Source organism: Lissotriton helveticus, chromosome 7, assembly GCF_964261635.1.
Source record: "Lissotriton helveticus chromosome 7, aLisHel1.1, whole genome shotgun sequence".
NCBI lineage: Eukaryota > Metazoa > Chordata > Amphibia > Caudata > Salamandridae > Lissotriton > Lissotriton helveticus.
Genome location: NC_136068.1, coordinates 1,409,045,455 through 1,409,070,366, shown reverse-complemented (window position 1 = coordinate 1,409,070,366; position 24,912 = coordinate 1,409,045,455). Strand labels below are relative to the sequence as shown.

At 42.7% G+C, this 24,912-nt stretch overlaps 1 protein-coding gene across 1 annotated transcript in view; it reads left to right on the top strand.

Moving 5' to 3' along the window:
* The window catches only part of DNAH9 (dynein axonemal heavy chain 9), a 1,695,107-nt gene that overhangs the window by 1,148,579 nt on the left and 521,616 nt on the right, over nt 1–24,912 (top strand). Inside the window, exons 56-58 of the mRNA XM_078654721.1 lie at nt 3,325–3,489; nt 15,406–15,546; nt 24,708–24,878. Of these exons, the coding sequence (XP_078510847.1) occupies nt 3,325–3,489; nt 15,406–15,546; nt 24,708–24,878 (477 nt within the window). The remainder of the gene's footprint in view (nt 1–3,324; nt 3,490–15,405; nt 15,547–24,707; nt 24,879–24,912) is intronic.

Sequence of the window (24,912 nt, the reverse complement as noted above, 5' to 3'; positions counted from 1 at the left end):
TCAGAATGAGACCGTTGCAGGAAGAGTTGCTTCGTCAGTGGAAACAGGTCGAAGGATCATTCGACGACCGCATCAAAGTCACGGTCAAAATGAAACAGGCTCTTCTCTGGTGGTCGAAGACACACAACTTGTCGCAGGGTCTCACCTTCCTCCAAGAGATTCCGGACTACACTCTGACTACGGATGCGTCCATGGAAGGTTGGGGAGGTCACCTTCAGGACCTTCAAATCCAGGGAAGATGGTCTCATCAGTACCAACAGATGCACATCAACATATTGGAACTCAGGGCCATCTTTCTTTCCCTGCAAGCTTTCCTACCGAGGATCGTGAATTCGTCAGTCCTGGTGCGCACGGACAATACCACCAGCATGTTCTACATAAACAAACAGGGAGGAACGAAATCTCTTACCCTGTCACTGCAAGCTCAGGAAATGTGGGAATGGGCCTTACAGCACAACATATCCCTCAAAGCAGAGCATGTTCAAGGGATTCGAAACTCTCTAGCAGACAGTCTCAGCAGAACCTTTGTGGACTGTCACGAATGGGAACTCGAACAACATCAAGTAGACACATTCTTTCGCCGTTGGGGGAGACCAACGCTGGATTTGTTTGCCACGCAGCAAAACAGCAAGTGCCTGTTTTATGCCAGCAGGTTCCCAGGACGGGGGTCAAGAGGAAACGCCCTCCTCATGAGATGGACCGGAATGTTTGCGTACGCTTATCCTCCGATTCCGCTCATTCCGAAAGTCCTGCAAAAGATGAAGAGGGAACACTGTACTCTCATTCTCATTGCTCCACGTTGGCCGAGACAATATTGGTTTCAAGAGCTTCTCCTGCTGTCTCAACAGCCTCCGTTTCGGCTCAAACCGACTATGTCGATGCTGACAAGAGAGGACGGTCAGATTCAACATCCAGATCCTCAATCGCTGCACTTGCACGCTTGGCTCCTGATTTCCTAGAGTTCAAAGACCTAAACATTCCCTCGGAATGCAGGAAAATATTGTCGCAAGCACGTGCACAAAGTACCATCAAAACATACCGTTTCAAGTGGAAGAGGTTTTGTTCATGGTGTGGAGATAATGATGTTCATCCGCTGCAGGCTCCTCCTGAAGCCATCCTTCCATACCTGCTTTCTCTGGCTAAATCAGGTCTAGCTTTTTCTTCCATTAAAGTACATTTGGCAGCAATCTCCAGATTCAGGAAGCACTCCAACAAACCATCCTTATGTTCTTCCTCCTTGATCAAACAATTCCTTAAAGGACTCTTCAGAGTTTTTCCTCCAGTTCGTCCTCCTCCTCCGGAATGGGATCTTAATGTAGTCCTTTCCCAACTTCTTAAAAGGCCCTTTGAACCAATCCATAAAGCGGAACTGAAATTTCTGACTTGGAAAGTCGCAATTCTGTTGGCTCTTACTTCTGCTCGCAGAGTTAGTGAAATACAGGCGTTCACTATTACTCCACCTTTTCTGCAGTTCTCTAAGGACTTTGTTACACTTAGGACCAACCCTAAATTCATTCCTAAAGTGCCAACTCAATTCCACATTAATCTACCGGTCAAGCTTAGAACCTTTTTCCCGGATCCGAAAACTCCTGCAGAAAGGGTTTTACATTCTCTAGATGTCAAAAGATGTCTCAAATTCTATCTGCAAAAGACAAAAGACATGCGTAAATCTACACAACTGTTTGTTGCCTATGGAAGACCCACCTTCGGTCAAGCTGTCACAAAAGCAACTATTGCCAGGTGGTTGTCCTCCACAATTACCTTCTGTCACGACAAGGCCAATAGACCTTTATCAAGGAAGGTTAAAGCTCATTCCACGAGAACAGTGTCGACCTCTACGGCCCTTTTCGCTGGAGTGACTCTAGAGAACATTTGCCGAGCTGCTACTTGGAAAAGTGTGCACACTTTTACCGAACATTACTGTCTGCAGTCGGCAGTTCAAGATGACACAGCTGTTGGTGATGCAGTGCTGCAGCATCTTCTTCACTAAGGTTGGAAAGATTATATATTTTAAACTTTACATATTTATAATGCTGTCCTATCTGTTATATTCGAAGGTTTTGATGCATATGTTATGTTGGCATGTTTTGTACTCTATTACCTTTCTGGTTGTGTGGGGATTGATTTATATTTTCTTTGTCTCCCACCTTCCTCTATCGACAGACATGATGTTACTGCTTGCTATTCTGATTCAGGCATGTGAATCTATGAAAGATACCCTAATACTGGATAAGAAAACGAGTTACTTACCTGTAACTACGGTTATCCACTATTGGTATCTTTCATAGATTCACATGCACCCACCCTCCTCCCCGGTAGGGCAGTTCTGGCTATGGATACTACTTCTCACTTGTGCTGGGAAAATCTGAGGAGAACTGCCTGAGCAGGGAAGGTTCTAGAGGGTGAGGACAGCTGATTGGCTGAGGCTAATATTTCAGGTCTTTTTACATAATGATGTAGATAGGCTGCTAAGTTTTGAGGCCTAGTTAGGCCTTTAGGCTTTTCCAGCCTACTACAAGAAATTTTAGGCACTGCTATTATATATTTTATGTACCGTGGGACTCCCGCCTCGACGACGGGAAATGATTCAGGCATGTGAATCTATGAAAGATACCAATACTGGATAACCGTAGTTACAGGTAAGTAACTCGTTTTCTTATAACTGCAATGTCAAATGTCATTGTTAAGCGTACTTAACAAGGGAGCAGACATTGCGATAAAAAATGAAAATAATGTTGTCATTCACTTTATGCAAAATCTCTTCCATGCCATTCCAATAAAGGAGGTGACGTTATTGAAATTCCATGAGCAATGTGTGTTTTGAGAGAGGTAAAATGGATCAACATATTGAAAGCAGACTCTTTGTACAGGGACATCTTCCCCCTTTGCAGACAGAGCCTTCCTATCTCAGACTAAATATTGAAATGATCCATTACACTAAGTAGAAATGTGTGACCAGGTTTGGACTGAACTGACAAGATTTCTTGGAAATGCTTTATTGATCATGCATGAAGTTTCATTTGACTAATAGACTTATATTAAGTATGACCGTTACAATATTTTAATAATATTTAGTGCAATGTATAGTTTTCTACAGAACCTTACTTAATACTTTGCATGTGCCTATGTCAACAATTTGACTCTACCATTTTATAGATGTTAACCTTTCTAAGCAACTGTCAACATTTAATAAATACAGGCAGGTTTCCTAAATTCTTATCATGCAACACATTTAACATTGTACTTTTGGGAACTCATGCCATGTTACAACATCCTTCAGCAGAACATGTTCCATGTTCTCACCATCTTACATTTCCTTGACAGTCAAACCTTACAAAACAACAAAACGGATTTAAGATCACCTTGAAAACACTAGAGGATAATTTGCTTTCTCGCCTCTCTTCTGCTTCTGGAAACTTTCTGGGGGACACAGCCTTGGTGGAGAATTTAGAAATCACCAAAAAGACAGCAGCAGAAATTGAAGAAAAGGTAAGAAATGTATTTTTGAAGGAAGCTATGTGAACAAAAACGTGTGACTTGGTAGCAAGTGCTCGAATAGTGAGAAGGTCTTGAGGAATTAAGATAGCGTGGGCAGAATTACAATACATTTTTGCATGCTGCTAATATATGCTCTTAATGGTACATAATTCAGTGCTTTGTGCAAACAGTTTTTACCACAGCATTAAAAAGGCCTACATGCTTTGATGGTAATATGTGACTAGAATGTGTGTGCCTATTTGTTTTGTGGCACTTCGTTGTAGTAGTGGTGTGTGGTAGTCTTTTGGTGCTGTTGCGTTTTTGTGCTGCATTGTTATAGTGTAGTGTGGCCCTTTTTTGTACAGTAGTTGTTTTGCATTCAGTTTTCTTCTGAATCAAAACGGAGGGAGGAAGAAGCAGGAAATGGTCCACTCAGTTTCCAAGTGTAATCCAATATAAATCAGGCAGTGAACCACACCAGTCTAAGTGCCAGAGAGATTGTCACAGAGACCCTCAACCACTTCTCACAGCCATAAGCATATATTATCTCAGTTGGAGTGATGTAGTGGGTAGTATCATCATCGGGTCTCACACCTGGGTACTCTGTTCCCCAGGTAAGCCATACCTCCACCAGGAGGGAGATTGTCTGGGTGAAGACAGTGGTGGGATCTAAATAATCTGGGTAAAATTGCCTCCGAAATCTATAAAAATGGTTCATTTAGAAGAAGGGATGGGAGTAAGGTTAAAAACTGAGAGATGGTGTCAGACGTATTACTGGTCCTTAACATCTGATGTTCTGGTCGACATGTTTGGCCCTATGGGTCCTTGGCCTTCATCAGGCCGCTGTGAAGTAGATCCCTGTCATTATCAGTGTTCTGAGCGGATATTCAGTAATTATATTAACTTACATGTCTTTGTCAATTTATTTATTTTATTTTTTTATTTATAAAGTTTTATATAGCACAAACTTGACCCACGAGGGTATCAGAGCGCTTTACATTTAGGATTGTTGAGTTATGAGTTACATCAGATACAAGAGCATAGTAAGGTACAGTACACATAAACAATGTTTCAAGAATTCATAGGAGGGAGGGAAGGAATGAGTAGTAGCGTGGAGACAAGGAGGAACTGTGCCCAATGTTTGGCTGGGTAGGTGACGATCAAGGGGAAACCAAGGCCAATCTCCTCATTAGCTGTCTAGCAGCTCCACCGGGAATCAGCCATGTAGCTCAGGTCTCACTTTTCCGGAAAACCATTTTTTTGTTTATTTGGTTTGTGAAGGTTATATAGCGCTGTCTAGATCCGGAGGTATCAGAGCGCTTAACCAGAGGATCGTTGCATTACAGGGTACATCTATAGATGTTTATAGAGCACTGGCTAGACCCGGAGGTATCAGAGCGCTATACCAGAGGAATAATACGTTCCAAATTACATCAGTTACAATAGTGTAGTAAGGTACAGTAAACAAGCAACGAGGTTGAGAGAATTTGTAGGAAAGGAGATGAGGAAGGAGCCATAGCAGGGAGACGAGGAAGAACTGTGTCCGATGTCCGGCTGGGTAGGTGACGGTCGATGGGGAAACCAGGGCCAATCTCCTCATTAGCTGTCTAGCATGGGGATGGAACGCAGGGCGAGGTTGGCTGATCTCAACAGCCGGGTGGACACATAGGGTGACATCAGACCTTGGATGTATGAAGGGGAGAGGCTGTGCCTAGATCAAAACATATAGCATAAGGCCTTGAATTTAATGCACTTGTAGACCTTGAGTCAGTGTAGTTTATGGAGCAAAGGAGAGGCAGACGTGTATGTAGGCAACCGAAAGAGAAGGCAGGCGGCAGTGTTCTGGATAATCTGCAAGTGGCGGATCACAGATTTATTGCTGCCCAGACACAGAACACTCTTTTAGGCCAATCTGGACGTTACTAGGGCCTGCAAAACTGTTCTTTGGGTATTCAAAGGAGGATTTTCTTAAGCCATTTGAGAATGGAAAAACAGAAGGCTGTGAGTTTGGATACCTGCCACTTCAGTGAAAGGTTCTTATCAATAATGAAGCCAAGATTCTTAACTTTAATAACCGATGTGGGTAAGCGTCCCAGAGAGACAAGACAGTGGTTAACTGCCCTAAGTTTGGAATTATTGCTCAGAATCAAGACTTCTGTCTTATTACCATTAAGCTTTAAAGCATTTATGTTCATCCAGCAGGCGACATTAGTCAAACCTTGCCTGAGGGGGAAGGATCTAGGTTCTGAGCATTCGATAATGAAAATATAATCCTGTAATCATAAGCATAAGAGAACGAGGTGAGTACTGACTCCTCGATCACATCCATCAAAGGGCGAAGGAAAATGTTAAAAAGCAGGGGACTCAAAGTGGAGCCGGTGGAACCCCAGAGATCAGTGAGAGGGTCTTGGATGTGTTATTAGCTGATGAGACCTGGAAAGTACAATCTTTCAGAGAAGAAGACATCCACCTCAGGACCAGGTCAACAATGCCTAGTGCCTCCAATCTGTCCAGCAGGACACTGTGTTGAAAGCCGCACTTAAGGGCAGCCGTCCCACTGGAGTCTGATTCCTGCCCAAGGAGTTCTATGACTCCAAGTAGGACGGATTCTGTACTATGGCCTGCCCTGAAGCAGGACTGAGACAGATGAAGCAGATTACCAGAAGTGGCAAAAGAGGAGAGTTGAGTATTGGCATGCTTTTCTAGGATTTTAGAAAGGGAAGGGAGAGGAGGGGGAGACATGCCGAAAGTTGGACCAGCAGAGAGGGTCAAGAGCATTCTTCTTGAGTAGAGGGAACACCACGGCATGCTTCCAGTGCTGGGGAACATAGCCCGTACTCAAAAAGGAGTTGAGGAGATGAAGAATTACTGTTAGGGCAGCATTGTCAGTCAGTCTGAGTTAAGACAGGGAAAGGAGATCCATCGGAGAGCCAGACTTGATATTATCAAATAAAGTATGCAATTAAGCTAAATCCAAATAAGACCAGGCCTTGATTTCCAGGGGTTCTTCTGGATTATCGCTAGATTTATAGACAAGTGCTTCAGTGGCAGCAGATGGAGGACTCACTAGAGTGGGATCATCTGCTTCTAACTGGTGATTGATTAACTTTACTTTGTTTAGGAAAAAGGTGCATAGCTCACCACACTGTTGTTGAGAAAGGGAGGGTGGTGATGTAAAGGTGCTAGCTGCTTAAAGTTCATTCACCACTCTAAACATAGTCTATTGGCAGTGTTGGGCGTTGGTGATCTTCTCTGTGTAGTAGGATGCCCGGGCAAATTTGCAGGAGGCATGATATTTTTTCAAGGCATCAACATACTCTGCCTTGGCCTCAGATGCATAGTGCTGCCTCCAGCCCCTTTCTAAGATTTTACAGGGGTCATAATCTGCGTAGTGTTATGGGTGCTAAAGGCAAAATTGCGTCAGTAGCCTCCAGTAGCCATTGATGCACAGCGATTTGATCGGCATCAGGATTGAAGTTGTGGGTAGGAATTGTGTTAAGGATTCAATTATTAGGCTCAGACAGGTCCAATTTAGCTCAGTGTCTGTTTGTGGGGTGCGGTGGAGGTTGAATAATGAGAGAACAGGGGCCTAGGATATTAAACGGTACTGCATAATGATCAGTCCAACTAAGTTGGAACAAAGGGTCAACGAAAAGGGTGGAGAGATTGGAAAAAATGGTGTCTAGGAGGTGGCCCGCCATATGAGTAGCGGCAGAATTAAGAAGGGAAAGATTCAGTGAGCTCAAATCGTCTATGAAGGTCGAGTCTAGGTTGATTTTGGGATCCTCAAGATGTAGGCTGATGTCACCAAGCAAAGTAAAATTGGCTGCCTGTTAAACATGTAGAGCCAAATAGTCAGGTAATGCTGAACACCAGTTGCTGGAATGCCCAGGGGGATGGTAAATAAGAGCCCCTTAGATGGTAAATTTCGACGAAAAGAAAAGGGAACAAGGAAGGAAAAAAGGAGGTGACAAATGGAAGTTTGAAATCAAGGTCAATATTTTCATGCAGAGCTATAGGAACACAGGCCCAGCTGCATCCAGTGGCGGCTCGCCGTGGGAGTGCTGCGGGTGGGCGGGGAAGGGGAAGAGGTGGGGGGGGGTAGTAGAGTCCGACATACGATGGACAGGAGTAAGTTAAGTAATTAAATAAAACAATTTACCTTGCACAATGCATCGCCAACTCGGCGATGCAGCGCGCGTAAGATAAGTAATTAAATAAATTAAAAAAACTATTTATCTTACGCATACTGCATCGCCTCCTGTCCGTCGTATGTCGAACTCCACTTCCCCCCTCCCCCACCCTGCCCCACCACCCTGCAGCACTCCCACAGCGACCCGCACTGGTTGCATAAATATTAGGATTAACGATTACCTAATTATAATTTTCTGCACATCTCAATTAGGAAATCGCTATTCCTAATTTATGGATCTCACAGTGTTTCATTTAGTGATTCCTAGTGGGTTGTAAATCAACCTACCTTATGAATATTAATAAGGTGATCACAATTTGTGACCTATTAGGAAGCAGACCACCATGTCTGTGATTGTTTTTAAATAAACCAGTGTTTTTTTTTAATGCAACCAGTTTGCCTTAAAGAAAAACAGCAAGTGTTTGAAAAGAAAAATGTATTTTATTTTTCGCTTGTTTGTTTAAGAAGCAGTTGTCCCATGGACCACTGCCTTCTCTTAAAAAACTTTTTTTTTCATTCCTAAATGGAATGTCGTCCCGAGAGGACCCCTTCCCATTTGCAGATTCATTACCACTGCACTTCGGTAGTCAGTAAATTGTTAATGTTTTGCAATTGGAATTCGGTCGCAAACATACCATTCTGAATCGATATTTGGAAGGGATGCCCCTTTCAAATACTGAATCGGTATTGGGCCTGCAAACCAAAATTGCTGTTCGGTAACATGCTACCATATCTCAATTTGGGTTTGATACATACCAAAATGCTTGATACATGTGGCCCACAAACACGATTTTGGAGATGGCCTGCACCCTAAGGATGCAAAACTTTAGAAAGAAATATCATTTTCTGTATGTAAGATTGTGCTATGTTAGGTACTGTTGATAGGCATGAGAATACTATCCCTTAAGACTACTCTTCCATGAACCTTAATACCCCCTTAAAGCTTTCTATTCCTGAACCATAAAAGATGATTAGTACCCCTTAATCTGACCCATCCCTAAACTCTGAAAGCCACTACTACCCCTTAGTGCTATCTATTCCTGAAAAGTACCAAACCTTTACTATTCCTTAACTCTACACTTCCCTCAATACTAAAACCCCTTACTAGTTCTCCCTGCCCGCTTACCTACCTCTGTGTTAGAGCAGTCCTAAATTTGTAAGTGTTTTAAAACATTCATCTCAGCAGCTCAAAGACTGTGAAATAGAAAATAATTAACTCCCCTTTAACAACATAATATTTTTACTCACTAAACAGTTATTGTTGTATGTACATATTTTATGTGTTCAAGCCCATTACATATTTGGTGTGACATGACAGCGCAGTTGTCTTTATGACTTATTTTGGCCAATTCTTTAAAATATACATAGAATGGGGCAAAGGCTATGCCCTGTGGAGTATTACTCTCTCACTACTGGCTGTTTGGTGTATCATTCTGCCTTCTAGGAAGTTCTGCCATTGGAGTACTTGAGGGACCGTTTCACATTAAAATGTGTACCTAAACATCACAATGGTTTATCACCTCAATGCATTCTAGGAAGACACAAATTATTTTCTTGATGCTTTCTTCCCAAACATTTCCAAAGACAATAAGGTTGACTTTAATGTGCTAAATATATTTTGCGAATGAATACCTGCTGTTTCCATGTGTTAACACAATTAAAGCCATACCTGTTGGCTTTCTCAGTGTTTGATATATCGCCAGGAGAACGCATTTCCTATTAAAGTCACTCAAACACAGGCCTGCTAAATGTGTTTTTTTCTTTGTCGACCTTTTTGTTATACTTTGAAGACAAGATACAGATGTCTCAATTCTCCTTGTTAACACTTTTGCTGCATTACTTACGGAGTAGCATTTCTACAGTCAGTAGGTGCAATATATATGCTGTGGACCAAGCTCAAGAGAGCTTTGAGCACGATACATAGCTACTAAAATACGTGATCCATGTGGAAGGTTTCAGGATTCATGTTGGAAAGGTCTGAGATGGGAGGAAAGCGATCAATCCTGGGGGCACAGGAACATGGTTGGAGGTATTTCACATATTTTATGAAGACTAAAGTAGAAGGCGATAGCTGGATTTTCTTAAGTAGGTCATTCCACATTATTGAAGCATTAGCAATGTAGGCCTGCATTTGTGTGCTCTTTAAAATTCGTCTCAATTATAAGTCTGCAAGGGGAGTCACAGCAGGTGTTTAGGACGCCACTGGAGAAAGGGAGTTTTCTTGCAACATAGTCTGGTTAGTTTGTCCAAATTGCCTATTACGTCACGTTCCACGTCCTAAGCAGGACACTGCTCTGAATGTAAAAGCATTGGAGCTGTTTTCAATAGCCATCTCGACGCATGTGTTTCAACTAGGTCAGGGTACAAGGGGAGGAAGTCCCAAGTTTTTAAAGCATTAAAGGCACTCTCGGCCAGCCATGGGTTGGTACATATGTGGTCATGTAAAAAAGCAGGGGACCCGGGGTTCACTTATTTTTCATGACCGCATAGGAAGTACGTTAGGCTTCATTATTTTTTTGCTTCAGCCTCTTTTATGGAGGGAGCACATGTTAGGAGATTACCTAAGGTCCTGTCAGATCATAACCCTCTGGTGTTGGATATTGAGGCCCCGGGTTATGCAAAGGTATTTACTAAGTGTACCTTTGATAAGAAACTATTAGTTACTGAAGGATTTATAGATCACATTATTGGTTGGACCCGGCAAGTTTTTTATATAAAGAGGTTCAGCACATCGAGAGAAAACGTTTGGGACGCATTTAAAGCAGGACTCAGGTGAGAAAAAATAAGCTTTGGTGGATTTTATAGGAAAAAAACAGATAGATAAAATATATGCACTCATGTAGGAGCTTAGTAACTATGAGGAACAGCATATGACAGCCATTGTTCAAAAACAGGCGGATCTGCAAACTCACTTAGGGGCCGATTCCGATTCGGTAAACCAATCGTACGACCAAATCGAATCTGTAGCCCATTCCGTACGACTCGTACAATTCCGTCCGAATCGCGTAGTACAATTCGTTTGAAAAATATACGACTGAATTGTTGCGTACCGTACGAAAAGCAAGGAAAAATCCGTATGACACGGACCCTCACAGTGAACCATACGAATCGTAAACATGCTGTATGACCCGACAAGTACGATCCGGACCGGGGAATGAGAACGCGATTCGTACAGAAAACCTCGCGTATGAGCGATTTGTACGGAGAGCCACACAATCGCACCGTACCCTTGCAATCATGGGGTGTACGCACCATACCCCTGCAATCATGGGGTGTACGCACCATACCCCTACGCACCGTACCCCTGCAATCATGGGGTGTATGCACCGTACCCCTGCAATCATACCGGGGGGGGGGGTCCGTATCATACACGGTTTCCCGGACGTTTTGAGCTCCCATAGAAAAAGAGTCGTACGGAGTGTTGATGAGACGAATCGTACCTGCTGGGTCGTAAAATGCTGCTTTGATCCGTCCGGACGTCGTGTACTGCGTGTTCCGAATGTGATTCGTACGGATTTTTAAGTCGCATGGTCTTTCGTACGATTCGTACGGAGATCTGCTTTGGGTCCGAATCGTAATTCATCGTACGTACAGGGACATTTAAGGGTACGATTCGTACGGGAAATATGCTCCGTACGGCTATTTGTAAGGGATTTTACCGAATCGGAATCGGCCCCTTAGAGTTAAAAGTAATTAGGATCAAGCCTAAAATTAATAGAATTTTCAATAAAAAAGTGGTGGAAAGGTTCCAAACTGGCATGCGGGATAACTATGAGTACGGAGAGATGACGGGAAAACATTTGGCACTCCAACTAAAACAAAGGGCAACAGCAAATAACATCTTAAAGTTAAGAGGTAAGGATGGCAAGATAGCTACAGATCTTTCAGACATGTTAAAAATAATCATAGATTTTTGCCAAGATCTGTATGGCTCTGCTCTAGGGATTCTGGACCAATGATATCATGTGCAGTAACAGGGAATTTTCCCCCTCTGATCTCGGAGTTATAAGAAGACATCTCTTGGAAGGAGGTCCCTGAGGCATTGCACTTGATGGCTTCAGGCAAGGTGTCGAGTCCGGATGGAATTCCGATGGAGATATATAAAGCCTTACAGATAGAACCGGCCCCTCTTCTGCTGGACTTATTTCTAGGGGGATCCCGTCCCAATCATGGCAGGAGACCAATATAGTGATCTTTTTGAAGAAGGGAAAGGATGCTGCCTCATATAGACCAATATCATTAATGAATACTGATGAGAAAATATGCTCTAAGATTATTGCGCTCAGACTTTCAAAGATAATTGCTTCCCTAGTGAGCTCATGGCAACATGGCTTCATTCTGGGCAGAGGAACAACTGACCATGTCCGAAGGGTAATATCATTATTTGATATAGCCAAAGCCACAGGTGAACAGATGTCTTTGATACTGTTGGATGTGCAAAAAGCGTTTGATCAAGTAGAATGGGCATACTTGTGGCAAAACTTAAGATCTAATGGCTTTGGCCATCGAATATTAACTGCCATTCAAGCAATGTATGTTCAAGTGTACACAAAAATACAGCTAATGTAGAGGGAGTCGGGTAGGGTTAAGATCACTCCTGGTGCGAGGCAGGGCTGACCCTGCTCCCCTATCCTCTTTGAGCTCTATAAAGACCCCTTAATTAGAGCTATGCTGAATGACCAGGCAATCAAACCGATAGTGGTTCAGGGCTACAATACCAAGGTGCTAGCCTATGCCGACGACATTGCGGTTGGCACCCCCGACCCACTAGGCGCAATAGGTAGGATTGAAATGCTGGCCTCAGAATTTTGAAGGCAGTCAGGTTATAGCTTAAATACTGATAAAACACAAGTTATTTGTGCCAGGACCATGCAATGTCAGGATCCTCGGAGGATGGAGGCTGCCACTATCTAGGGATAACGATTGCGCCGGAAGTTGGGACAATCTGGGATAGAAATTCGGCCCCTTTTTTAAAAAAAATGGGGGGAGATTTGAAGAGAATGGATAATTTTCATCTATCCATTATTGGAAGAGCCAATGTCATAGAGATGACAATGTTTTCTAAATGTTTCTATCTTCTCCGTTGCATACCTTTAGAACCCTCACATTCTGTATTCAAAAAGGTAGAGGGGCTTTTTTCTCAATTCATATGGTGATACAAGAAGATTAGGAGGTCGGTGGAATTAATGACGTTACTACAGTCCCTAATCTTTCATTTTATCACTGGGCGGTAACGCTGCAGCAAATGACTATTTTATTTAGATCAAAAGCTTGGGGCTAGGATATGGTAGTAGATTTGGACAGGGAGATCCCGCCATCTATCTATGAATTAGACATTGGAGATCTAGCACCAGGGTTGGTTCTGAGGCAGCTGGAGGGAAGTTACTATAAGAAAACGTGCTTCAAATCCCTAAGAGCAGCCTTGAATGTTTGGAGGAAGGTTAGTAAAACCTTAAAAATTCCAAAAATCCAGAGATATTTTTTTAATGGCGCTCCTCAGTCTTCCCGGCCACACTTTTTGACAAAACAGGCAGAACTTGGGAACCGGCGGGAATTAGCAATATAGGAGATATCACCGATTTGAATGGAGTCGTTCCATTCAGAGAGCTCCAGGAAAGATATGGGGTAGATCCTAAGACACTTTTTAAATATATACAAGTAAGGGAGTCAATCAAATCTGTGGTCTCACAGCGTATTTGCCTTGCTCGTATTCCGCTTTTAGACTGCCTAACTAAAAGACAGCACTGAGTTAAGGATCTGTACGCAATGTTGATGGAGGCCAATCCTGATGAAAAAGCTAAAGTAGAAAGTGGGTGGGCGGTCAAATTGGATAACCAGGATGTAGATCTGTTCAGATCATTAGAACTGTCTTAAAAAGTATTCTTATCAGCTAACTTTAAGGCCCAAATCTTTAAAACGGTATTTAGACTCTATTTTACGCCGGCTAAACTGTGGGCGTGGGGGAAAATGGATAATAATAAGTGCCCAAGGTATGGACAGGGCCTGGCCGACATGGTTCACATGTTTTCCGATTGCTGTACACTAGATGCATTGAAGGGGGGGATTGAAATGTTTCTATGTCAAAACTTGGGTCGGGCAGTCCAATTAACTTCAACCTTGTTGCTATTTGGTTTTGACGAGAGTCTACAACTAGAATTGACCCAAGTTTATCTTTGCTTCATGGCAACAGCCATCTTTAGTATAATGATTGCTTCCAAGTGGAAGGATGATGACCCTCCGACAAATCAGGAGTGGTATGCCAGACTTTTTCATGTGTTCAATTTAGAGATGGCATTGTATAAATGTAAGCGTAGGAGAGGGAAGGAAAGGGGTCGGCTAGTCTGGGGGCCGCTGATGGAACAGTAGTTGAAATAGCATTGTTGAACATTCGGTCGGGTAGCCTGGGTCTTCATTTATGTATTTTTTTACCTTTTCTTACATATGTTTTTGTAGCATATCTAAATTATGTAATGTATTTGGTTATTATGTCCTTCTGAATGATTGCGTTACGTTCTTTTTTTCTCGTTTTTCTTCGGATTTGTGTGTGTATTTAAGAATAGACTGTAAATTACTGCTTCCTGGAAATAAAAAACAAAAAAGGAGCTGTTTTATGGTATAGTAGTATTGATATTTCCAGTGGTTGATGATTGAATGGGTTTCACCATGACCACTTTCAGTGGCACCAGTGTGATATCAGGGAGGCCAGCTGAGTATACAGCATTACCTCTGCCGCTATCAAAAATATCCAGGTTTGGATATGTTATGAGGCTGTGTCGAGGATGCTGGATGTTGTTGTCCTGTGTAACTCGGATCTATTATTTTGTGTTGTTACCATATTAGCAGAGGAGGATTCCTTGTTGAGTAACCAGTGCTTATAGAGCCTCAGTGCAGAAATTGAGCAGCACTGGGTTTGACTAAAGGTGACTAGGAGTGGGTATCCAGATGAGTTCATTTCAGCTAATTACTATTCATCACAGGGCAAGAGGGTGAGCCTTTTTAGTTTTATTTATTCGATGTCCTTGACTGAGGTGAGGGTTTGATGAATGGCTGTGTTTAAAGCTGCCAAAAGGTTGCAAAGTTTTTTTGGCCAGTAATACCCAACCCATTGCCTCACTACTACTCCTGAAGTAAGTACTAGACTGATTGGTTGTAGGGTTGGTTTTGTTGATGCTGGTGGTGATGTTCTTGGAGTTGGACTGTGTCACCTGTGTTAAGGAATTTCCACAGCAAGGAATTGGATTGATTGGATGAGAAAGCAAAGCCATCATGCTCAAGGCTTGTTTAATGAGGAGGAATAGGATCAGGTTTGTATTTTTGGATGATGGGAAGACGCTTGCATAGAGAAATACCGACTTTGTCAGGGAACGTTAAGAGGGGTTTGCAGGACATTTTGATATTTGATTCTGTAATTCATGCTATCTACATGGACAGTGGCTTTTAGGGAATATGTTACGTTTACAAGATATGTGATATCCAGGTAGACCTCTAGCTTGAAGGGGTATCCATGATTTCTGCAGGATGAAACGCAAGCAATTACTGTTCATTAAAACTGAGTCCATATTTCTGGACTGATATTCGAATTCTAGCACTATGTGTAAGAATATCACCATCAATTACACTCTCCCAAAAGCTTCAATCGACTCTGTAGGGATATTTAAATACACAGAGATTTTGATGCATATTTTGCATAATCTGTACCTTCTCAAATAAAATATGTAAACCTTTACTCCCATAAGGTGCTGGAAGCCAAAGTGACTGAAGCGAAGATCAACGAGGCGAGAGAGCACTACCGCCCGGCTGCAGCCAGAGCGTCCTTATTGTACTTTATAATGAACGACCTCAATAAAATCCACCCGATGTACCAGTTCTCCTTGAAGGTAGGTTTGCTCCAAGGCACTCAGTGGTGAATAAGTCCCCAGTGCACTATTAAACAGATGCATTACTCCAATAAGCATTGAAAAGCCCTAAAAGGACATTTATTGGTTTCTTGGTTTAGTTTTAATTTCGAGTGAAAAGCAGATCTAAACTGCCTTTCATTGAGACGCTTATTTTCAAGAGGAATCGGTAAGTAATTCTAATTCATAGCTTCATAAACTTTCAAAGGAATTGGTCCCTTATGACAACAAACACTCGAAGGCCTTAAAGGCATTCTGTTTGCAACGAGTGTCTTACTACGAGATGGCATCATGTCCGGTCTTTCAAAGACATGCATTTCACTATGTACATCTGTTTCCAAAGAGAACGCGCATGAGGTGTGTTCAGGGACACTTCCCCTGTAAATCTTACTCTGTTCCTCTTTCAGAACACCTAAAATCATGGCACTATTCACCCGTAGCACCTTCTGATATGAGGTTCAGTCGCCGTGCTTGGTAACACTGCATCATGCGGTCATGCTTGGAACGTTACTGGCAATAACTATTTAATCTTGGTTACCGATAATGACACCTCGGTCTAAGAAGCTAGCATAAACTAAAATGCTAATTCTGCATTGCAGGATATTTATGTCCCTCCGAAATATTAGTGGTGTTTTAAAACACTAAAGTGTTCCAAGTGGCCCGTAATTTCTTACGTAAATTTCAAATTGGAGCGTGTGCCCGATCCGTAGTGGTGGAACTGATGTAATCATGTTCAAAGTTTGAAAGAACTTATTCTAATGCAAAACAGACTCCTCCATGATCAGGTTCTCTAATGACACACGCATACCCCATATCATTTAAAAAGAATGTTTAGCTCTGAAAGCTAAATAAATAAATAAGAGAAAACAAATTATACAGGTCTCTATTTGCGAAGTCCTCTGATTGGCTACACACACAGGAATGATGGCCTTCGAGGAGAAGCAGACCACCAGCCCTATGTTTTCGATTCCAAATGGAACTTTTTTTGTAGAAGCAGCCGTAGAAGCAGCCCATTGTCCTTGATGTAACCAGTGTTGCATTAAAAAAAAGTTTATATTTGTAAAAAATATTGGGGGTTAGACAGTGTTCCCTATGAAAATCATATATCACCTCTTTTTGGAGTTTGTACCTGTTCAATGATTTGCGACCAGAATTGCAGTGAATAAACATTGACTCATACAATACTGATTTGCAAATTTTAAGGACAACTCCTTTCTTCCTTTCCAAATAGGGATTTTGCGGTAACAAACCCAGTGATTATGCAAGTTGCAGGGTGCGCAATCACAAAATTCTTTAGTACAGCTGTCCCTAAATTCTTGTTTTATTTTCATTTTATTTGAATACCGCTCTGGTTCTACGTTGATCAGTGTCAGGTTACCAGACTTTTGCTCTATGAGATGATGCTGCTTCTAGCCAGGCAAGGTTTGACTGTTGTTTGCTGTGACCTGCATTGCTTTTCCAGTCTTTTTGTAGAAGAGTCACAGTCTACCTGCATGTGTTCTTCAAGCACGGGCTGCTATTGGACATCACTAGGACGCCAACCGATTTTAGTTGCCGAAGCACATTTCTCTGCATAAATGTAGTGTTTACAATTCATGCTTCTTGACTTTTTTTAAGCGTATTTCTTAGTGACCAAAGATATCTTATGTTAACAATGGCTTCTCATCATAGGTCACACATACAGTAGTCCAATTTTGAGTGCTGTAGCTACACAGGGGTAAAGAAATTATTTTCCCATAGCTCTGGAGAATGCGTGTTAAGAAAACCAAAACCACCAATAGGGGAAAGCATTTATTTTTTTATTTTAAGCCTCCTTCTCAGCTCCTGTGTCTCATCCTTTTTAGGTCTCGTGGCGTTAACCGCGCGAAGCGCGGTCTCGCCAGAGAACCTATTGTCACCGACTCTGCTTTCCAGGAGAGGAGACAGGAGCTGGCCACGCGCTCGGAATTGAGCGGGCCACGCGCACGTGAATGCGCTCGCTGTGCCCAGCTCCTGTCTCCTCTCCTGGAAAGCTGTACCACACAGCCACACCTCCCCCTGCTTTCAAACACGCATGCGCACACAGAGACACACACACACATGCACACACATACACGAGCGCACATACACGCACACACACATACAGAGACACCCCCCCTCCGCACACACACACACGAGCGCACAGAGACCCCCCCTCCCTCCAACTAAGCCCAACTCACCGCATCGGCGCCGGGGTGGGCTTCAGTGGGACTTCTCTCTGCGGGGTGCGCTCCACGCAGGCTCCCTCAGCTCACGGGAGACCCGTACTGCCGCACACTCCATCCCCGCCCATGTCCCAGGCAAGGTGGCAGCACGCATGCTCAGTGCGTCAGCGCTTACAATTCCCTGATTGATTGATTGATAAGCCTCAGACACTTGTATGTTAAGCATGCAGACTGCGGTGTGAAATGAATAATCGTGAGCCTTAGGCACTGTTCTGTGTCTAAACCTTGGACCAAGACAAGTGCTGATTATTTTAAGCAGTCCAAAGGCAGGGTGATAGACTCTGGGTGTTGTTAGAGTTGCGCATAGTCGTGCTCTTGCTTCAAAATTTCATTTCTACTGTTGCGAGAGCAAGCAAATAGACATCAATTGACTTTGTTCCTGGTATGGTTGATTATCTTCTGTGGCAGTTATAAATAAGAGACCGTCTTCATCATGGGGTTAATATATAAGCAGTTGCTTGGTGCACAATGAATCCCTGCAATGTTACAATGCCGTCAACGTCTACAGTGTGCTCGAAAAACACTTTGCTGTAGAGAGGTTTTGTATGTAAAAGCTCCCAGTAGTAAGATTATCAAATTGCAGCTGATATTTCACTTTAGGTCTAATGGGACTACATTGGCACAGAGTGACAGCGCTTTTTGGGTCTTGCGCCTAGCGTTGCAGTGCGCAGCACTGCTCGCGCAGCCAGAGACTTCTTTTAGGGGGTTTCAAAACTAATCTAGGAATTGCACACGCTCGTGCGTGTGCAATTTGTTTTGGCCCAGCTTTTGGCCTTTGCGTGCGTCTTTTTAACAAAGACAGCACACAATTGGCCAAAGGCGGGCGCAGTGCTCCGCCCATGGCCTATTAGTGTTGGTTACCCTCACGGCCGCCAAGTGGTTTCAATTATCGTGGCCAGACACGGGCGCGAGAATTGAAACCAGATGTCTCGCTGTGGCGCGCGCATACCAATCGCGGGCTTGTTCTTTTTTGGACCCATTTCACAGGGAAGCAACAGAAGGAAAGAGAGATTGTGAACCGTTTCTTCAAGTCACGGTTTTCACTAATTCCTGCATGTTGCTTTTTTATTATCTTCATGAAAAGTTTTCCTAAGACCCAGCTTTAGACTGATCCTCCCATCTATCCGACAAGCAGACCTCCGAGTGCTTTCATTCTCACTGCTGCACAGAGACTTAAAAAGATGCAGAACACACTTACCCTGCAACAAGCACACAGACATAAATCGATGCTGAACAAACCCACTCAAGCTATTGAGAAACAACAGCACAGTCTTAAACTAGAATAACTCAGGAAACGAGCCTAATTTACGGATGGGGCATTAATCGAATTTAAAATGCCAATCTCAAATTCTGAGTGAAGTCCAAGTCGGGCACAGACTCCAGTTTGAGCACAACTCGCTGTTACGGCCCAGGTGTGAGGCAGGGGCACCGGCGGTTAATGTCTGGTGGGCTCCTGCCAGCTCAAACCTGAGACACGTCGTATACGCGCCTTATGTGCAACTGGAATTAGGGGTCGTCATTCCACCAACATAATATCAACCCATCCACACCTCACGAAAAGGGGTGGGCCCAAGCTGCGCACCCAGGGAACATTGAACTCTGCGCAATGAGCATTGACGGAGAGTGCAACGCCCCTCACAAACCACACACTCTGCTGGGCTATAGTGAGTCGAGGCTACATTTTCCTAACTTGTTTATTCCCAAGAAATATAGAAGAAATCTACTTCATACGCCTTTATGCGATGTAACTTGTTGGAAATGACTTGGAGTGCTTGTACTACGGGAAATGACGTCCTTGCCTGTCTGTCCAACCATATATACACACATGCTGTGCCACACTGCGCCCTCCGCTCACCTACAAAATGAACGTTAACTTTGATCCTAATGCTCTGTCTTTAAGTGCTTACCTCTCTAGACACCAAGAATTACAGAAGAGGTGGTTGTTTTTCTTACCAGCTGCTTTAGATGTAAAGTACGTACTCTCACCCATCCCTGAAGGCCAAGCGGACATCTGCATTCAAAAATCTTCCTGCCGGCGTATGCCACTGACGGTAACAAGCATTTGCAATTCAATAGTTCTTGCATTTTCGAGATTTTGAGCTATTAGCATTGTAAATGACAATGCCTTTTATTTCTGTGTTTTGAAAACCTGCAAGCAACGACTATAAGTACAAAGTGCACATAAATAAAAAGTATTGTCATTTACAATGCCAATAGGTCAGAGTTTCGAAAATGCGAGACCTATTCCATTGCAAATGCTTGTTTTTAATTCTTTTCGTTCACGCACACGCTACTCATTTTTTTATAGTCTGACAGTTGTGAGGTGTTGGCTTTGATTATCCAGTGGAGTAAGCTGGTCTGTGCAACCCAGCTAACTAATTAAATTGCAGCACGTTTTATTTTGGAGAGGCAGCATGGCCTCCACTTATGAAACTAGCACCATTCATATCACTTACCAAGAAAAGTCAATTTGATATGTGCCTCAATTCAGAGGCTAATAAAATCGGGAGCTTTTATTGCTTACGACCTCATCTCGTCTTCATCTAGCTATCCATGTCTTTGCGCCCAGGGCCGGACTGGGAACCACAACCGGCCATGGCGAAGTGCTCGGCCAGCCCCCCCTCCCCACTCGGGGGGGGTTGTGGGTGCCGCCGAGCTCTTTGCCGGGGCCGGTTTTCATCCGATTTTGGTACAGGGCCGATTTTGCAGCTATGGTGCAAAAAAGGCCCTGTAACAAAAACGGCCCCTAGGGGCCCAAAACCAGCCCCACCTGTGCGGCGCACCGGGGGATTGCCCAGTGCCTGCTATGGCCAGTCTGGGCCTGTTTGCGCCTTACGAGATGACACTGGATCAGGAGTAACTCAGATGTAGACATACATATTCATTAGTAAAGAGTAAGTGCACCAAGATTGAGTGGCGGTTCAAATGTGGCTGAGCAGGTACTTTCGGTGCAGAGTAGCATTTTAATGCATTTACTTCCGGAGCGACAAGTGCCTTTTTAACGACCGGTCTTATTTTCCTTAGCCGATCGTGATATTGATGGCACTGTACACCCAACCAATCTTCACTTACACGGTTGCTTCTTCAGTCAAGCTAGGAGTAAGGATGCTATATTAAATGTGTCATCGCTTAAACAACACCTCTGAGTGTAGGCATCTCTTTAATAATCTCTTAATAAGGTCCCAAAGGCAAGACCTATTAGCTATGCAAATGCTTGTTTTCTTTTTGGTTTAGCACTTCATGTGTTTCCCAGCTCTCTCATGTGCTTCTCCCACACCAACCTTTGCCACCTTGTCTTTGTGCTGCTCTTTTCAAGTGCTTCTTTTCTCCCCCGCCCAAGCTTTATTTTTATTTTATACCCCCCCCCCCGACTACTCATCGTTGCTTGCCTCCAACTGCCTATTGCACTTGCTTCTCTATCTCCCCATGGCCCTTTTTGTAATGTCATTTATTTTTTAAAGGACATAGAACGTTTGTGTTTACAAAATGCTCTTCTGTGCCTTTTAATTTTCTTTGTTCTTCCTTTTGGCCATTGCTGCGCAGCATCAGCAAAAAAAAATGCTGATGCAGTGCAACATCTCAAAAAAGCACTGGCAAAGCCACAAGATCCCAAAGGTCAGACCTTCTATCTTTGCCAAATATTTGTTTCTTTCTGTCTCTTGTGATGATCCTGCTTGCGCTCCTTTTAACACGTTGTGTGTGCTGTAATGTCCTTTCCTCTTCTTATTTCCTGGAGTTCAGCAAGAAAAACTGCAATTAGGATTCTTTCTCCCTACTTACAGTGCTTTATTTATGGCAGGTGCAGTATCATATCGTAGCAAGCACAAGGAGATGATGGACGGAGCACTGAAACTTTTTAGGCACTCACCCCCAGTCACTAATTGATCTGGGTTGAATTCCTCATCATTCTTTAGCTTACTTCACCACCCCAGTTCAGACCCAGCCATATGCAAATCAGTTCTCATGGGAACAGTCTATCCAAGGCACACTTATTGAAAACCTTAACCAATTTTGAATCCCAAATGTGATTTTTTTTTCTTGTTTTCTCCAGATTAATATTACATGTTCAGTATTTTGACTGTGTGCTGGCCTAGAAACAAAAGGGTGCAAACCTCCTAAAGAATGCATATTCTTTTCTACCATGTGAATTAGAAGAAGTATAAACTCCAGGTAACTAAGTGCAGAGGGTGGTGGCCAATTTATGGCATATCTTTTTGACGCTAAAAAAAAGAATCTCGGAGACGTGTGATTCCACAAGATCGCGATGTCAGCCAAATGTGTTAAAGTATTCGGAAAATTATGCAAGGGGCTAAGATCCCAGGAGTGGCCATTATACTCGTTCTGTCTAAAGTCTATCGGCCGTTTCACAGAACTAACTTAAGACAAAATCCTAAACTTACTACTATTTTGGTATTCACAGAAGGCACTTACTCATTTTGGTATTCACAGAAGGCACTTACTCATTTTGGTATTCACAGAAGTTAGGAGTCCTAACTTTAGAACTCCTAAATGCCTGCTGTAAATACCGAAAGTCTTAAAATTAGGATGTTTCTCAACTTTACTACTACTAAACTGAGAAAAATCCTAATTTTAAGACTTTCGGTATTCACAGAAGGCATTTAGGAGTCTGAAAGTTAGGAGTCCTAACTTTACTACTACTAAACTGAGAAAAATCCTAATTTTAAGACTTTCGGTATTCACAGAAGGCATTTAGGAGTCCTAAAGTTAGGAGTTCTAACTTTACTACTACTAAACTGAGAAAAATCCTAATTTTAAGACTTTCGGTATTCACAGAAGGCATTTAGGAGTCCTAAAGTTAGGACTCCTAACTTCTGTGAATACCGAAATGAGTAAGTGTCTTCTGTGAATACCAAAATGAGTAAGTGTCTTCTGTGAATACGAAAATGGTAGTAAGTTTAGGATTTTGTCTTAAGTTAGTTCTGTGAATCGGGCCCAATGATTCTGCAAATACCGAATCAAGGTACAAACTCCTGGTTTTAGGCATGTAAAGCCTGCTGCATTTCAGGTAGTCACATAGCAAACATGCCCTGTTTGTGCGTCTTGGAATTGGAAAATTGCACGTGCTTGTAGTGTGATATCTCCCATTTCAAGGTGTGCAAAGCATAATCTTGATCTTACAGCTGCATGATCGTCAGAGCTCTGACAATTTCAAATTTCTCTTGGAGTATCCTATTATGCGGAGTTATCCCATTACTACCTGCATGATTGTGGCAAGGTGTGTAATTGACTTTCTGGTATAACAAACTTAGCAAATGACGATGGTGATACTTGTAGAAGCGATAGCTGCCTTGAGCGGGCAGTGATCTACTGCAGGACTCGTGATCCCCAAGCGTCTCTTTTGCACATCACCGCTTTATAAACTGCAATGTATTACTTCCTCGTAGAATGGGAGGCCTCCTTTAAAGAGAAAGTGATATTGAAACCTGTTTCACTGTTTGAACCCTTTCAATCGCAATATGGACTTTTGAAACATTTAGGTAATTATTATAACGTTTAAAAAGTGTAGCTTGTTTATAAAAAAAACTCCTGAAATGCGTTACAAGTTTTACAAACAGGATGAAATATTTGACTAATTATTGCATTTCTTTAAAACATCTTCTTTTGCAAGGGAAATTGCTGTTAGTATTTTGGGAAAGAAGGTGCAATGTCAATTTGAAAATGTGCACCATCCGAGCAAATAGTAAAAAGGTGTAAAACTCTACAACTGAATTAAATTGTGTACTTTTTAATTAAGAAGATCTTACCATGTCGAATGGATTTCAGTTTAAAAGAAGATGGAGCAAAACTTTGCAGAAAGTTTGCTATCTTACAAAACATGATTGTGGATTCCGAGAGAGATGCAAGCCCTAATTTGCCCTCTCTCTTTAGAAACGTCATACTCAGTATGGAATAGGTCTCGCACAACATTTGAAGAGTAGACAACTCAAGAACAAGGGACATTGCCAAAGGCGTCTGCCGACACACTCCGTAATGCTTTAATAGTGCACAAAGATGCGAAGTAGATACTAAATACAAGGTACATTGCAAGAACATGATTTCAATAGAAAGTGTAAAAAGACTTATGACGATGCCATAGTTCTGCATGCCAGTTTTACTATTCATGGTATGTTAGATATGAACGGCACTGTCACAGCACCAGACAGAGAAATGAAGAGGATCCAATTGCCAAACATTTCTCTAGTCCAGGACAAAACGTATGCAACATCAGCGTAACAATCCTGAATTGGAAAATTAATCCAGAGGTAAACAGCTGAACATGCAAACTCAAATTATTGCAACTAATTGATGCTGATTACACACATATAAATGATTTATATCAGATTATACAACTGTGAGTCCTTTATGTCGATTCCTTTCTATTCCATGCTTCATAGATTTAAGTAAAAAAAAAATTCTACAAATGGACCCGTTCCTTCTCTGCCAATAATTGTGAATCACAAATTTCCAGTTCTTGTATTCGCTATGGTGCAGTTCCCTCTTCTTTGTTCACACTTTTTCAGTTATAATCCAAATAGGTCTTGTGTAGGACATTCAAATCATTGCCCTCACCCTCCTACAGGGAATTGTTCTGAATTGCAGGCGAAAGTTGAAAGTTGTTCGTACCAATCTCGTAAGTCTGGTGTACGCAGTTCCAATCCGTCTCAGCTGTTTGTAAATCGTCTGAGGGAGGGTATTTGCCTTCTATAGGTTAGCCTCATCAACAAACCAGCAATGCCATTTGCTGATTGGGCTTTTGTTAAAGCATTAGTTATTTACTTTGAATAATTACCAAAACGGAAGTGGTGCAATGCTTGAATAGTATCATATATCCCCCAGATTCAGAGGCAATTTGGAAAAAATGCCACTCCAGTGCTCACATGCTCTTTTTTTTCTTTCCAGGCTTTCAGCGTTGTGTTCCAGCAGGCTGTTCAGAAGTCCCTTCCCGACGAGGTCCTGAAGCAGCGGGTTGCGAACCTCATTGACAGCATCACCTTCTCTGTGTTCCAGTACACCACCAGAGGCCTCTTCGAATGTGATAAACTGACATACACCTCCCAGGTCGCCTTCCAGGTAAACAGACTGACACCTCGCATGAGAACAAGAG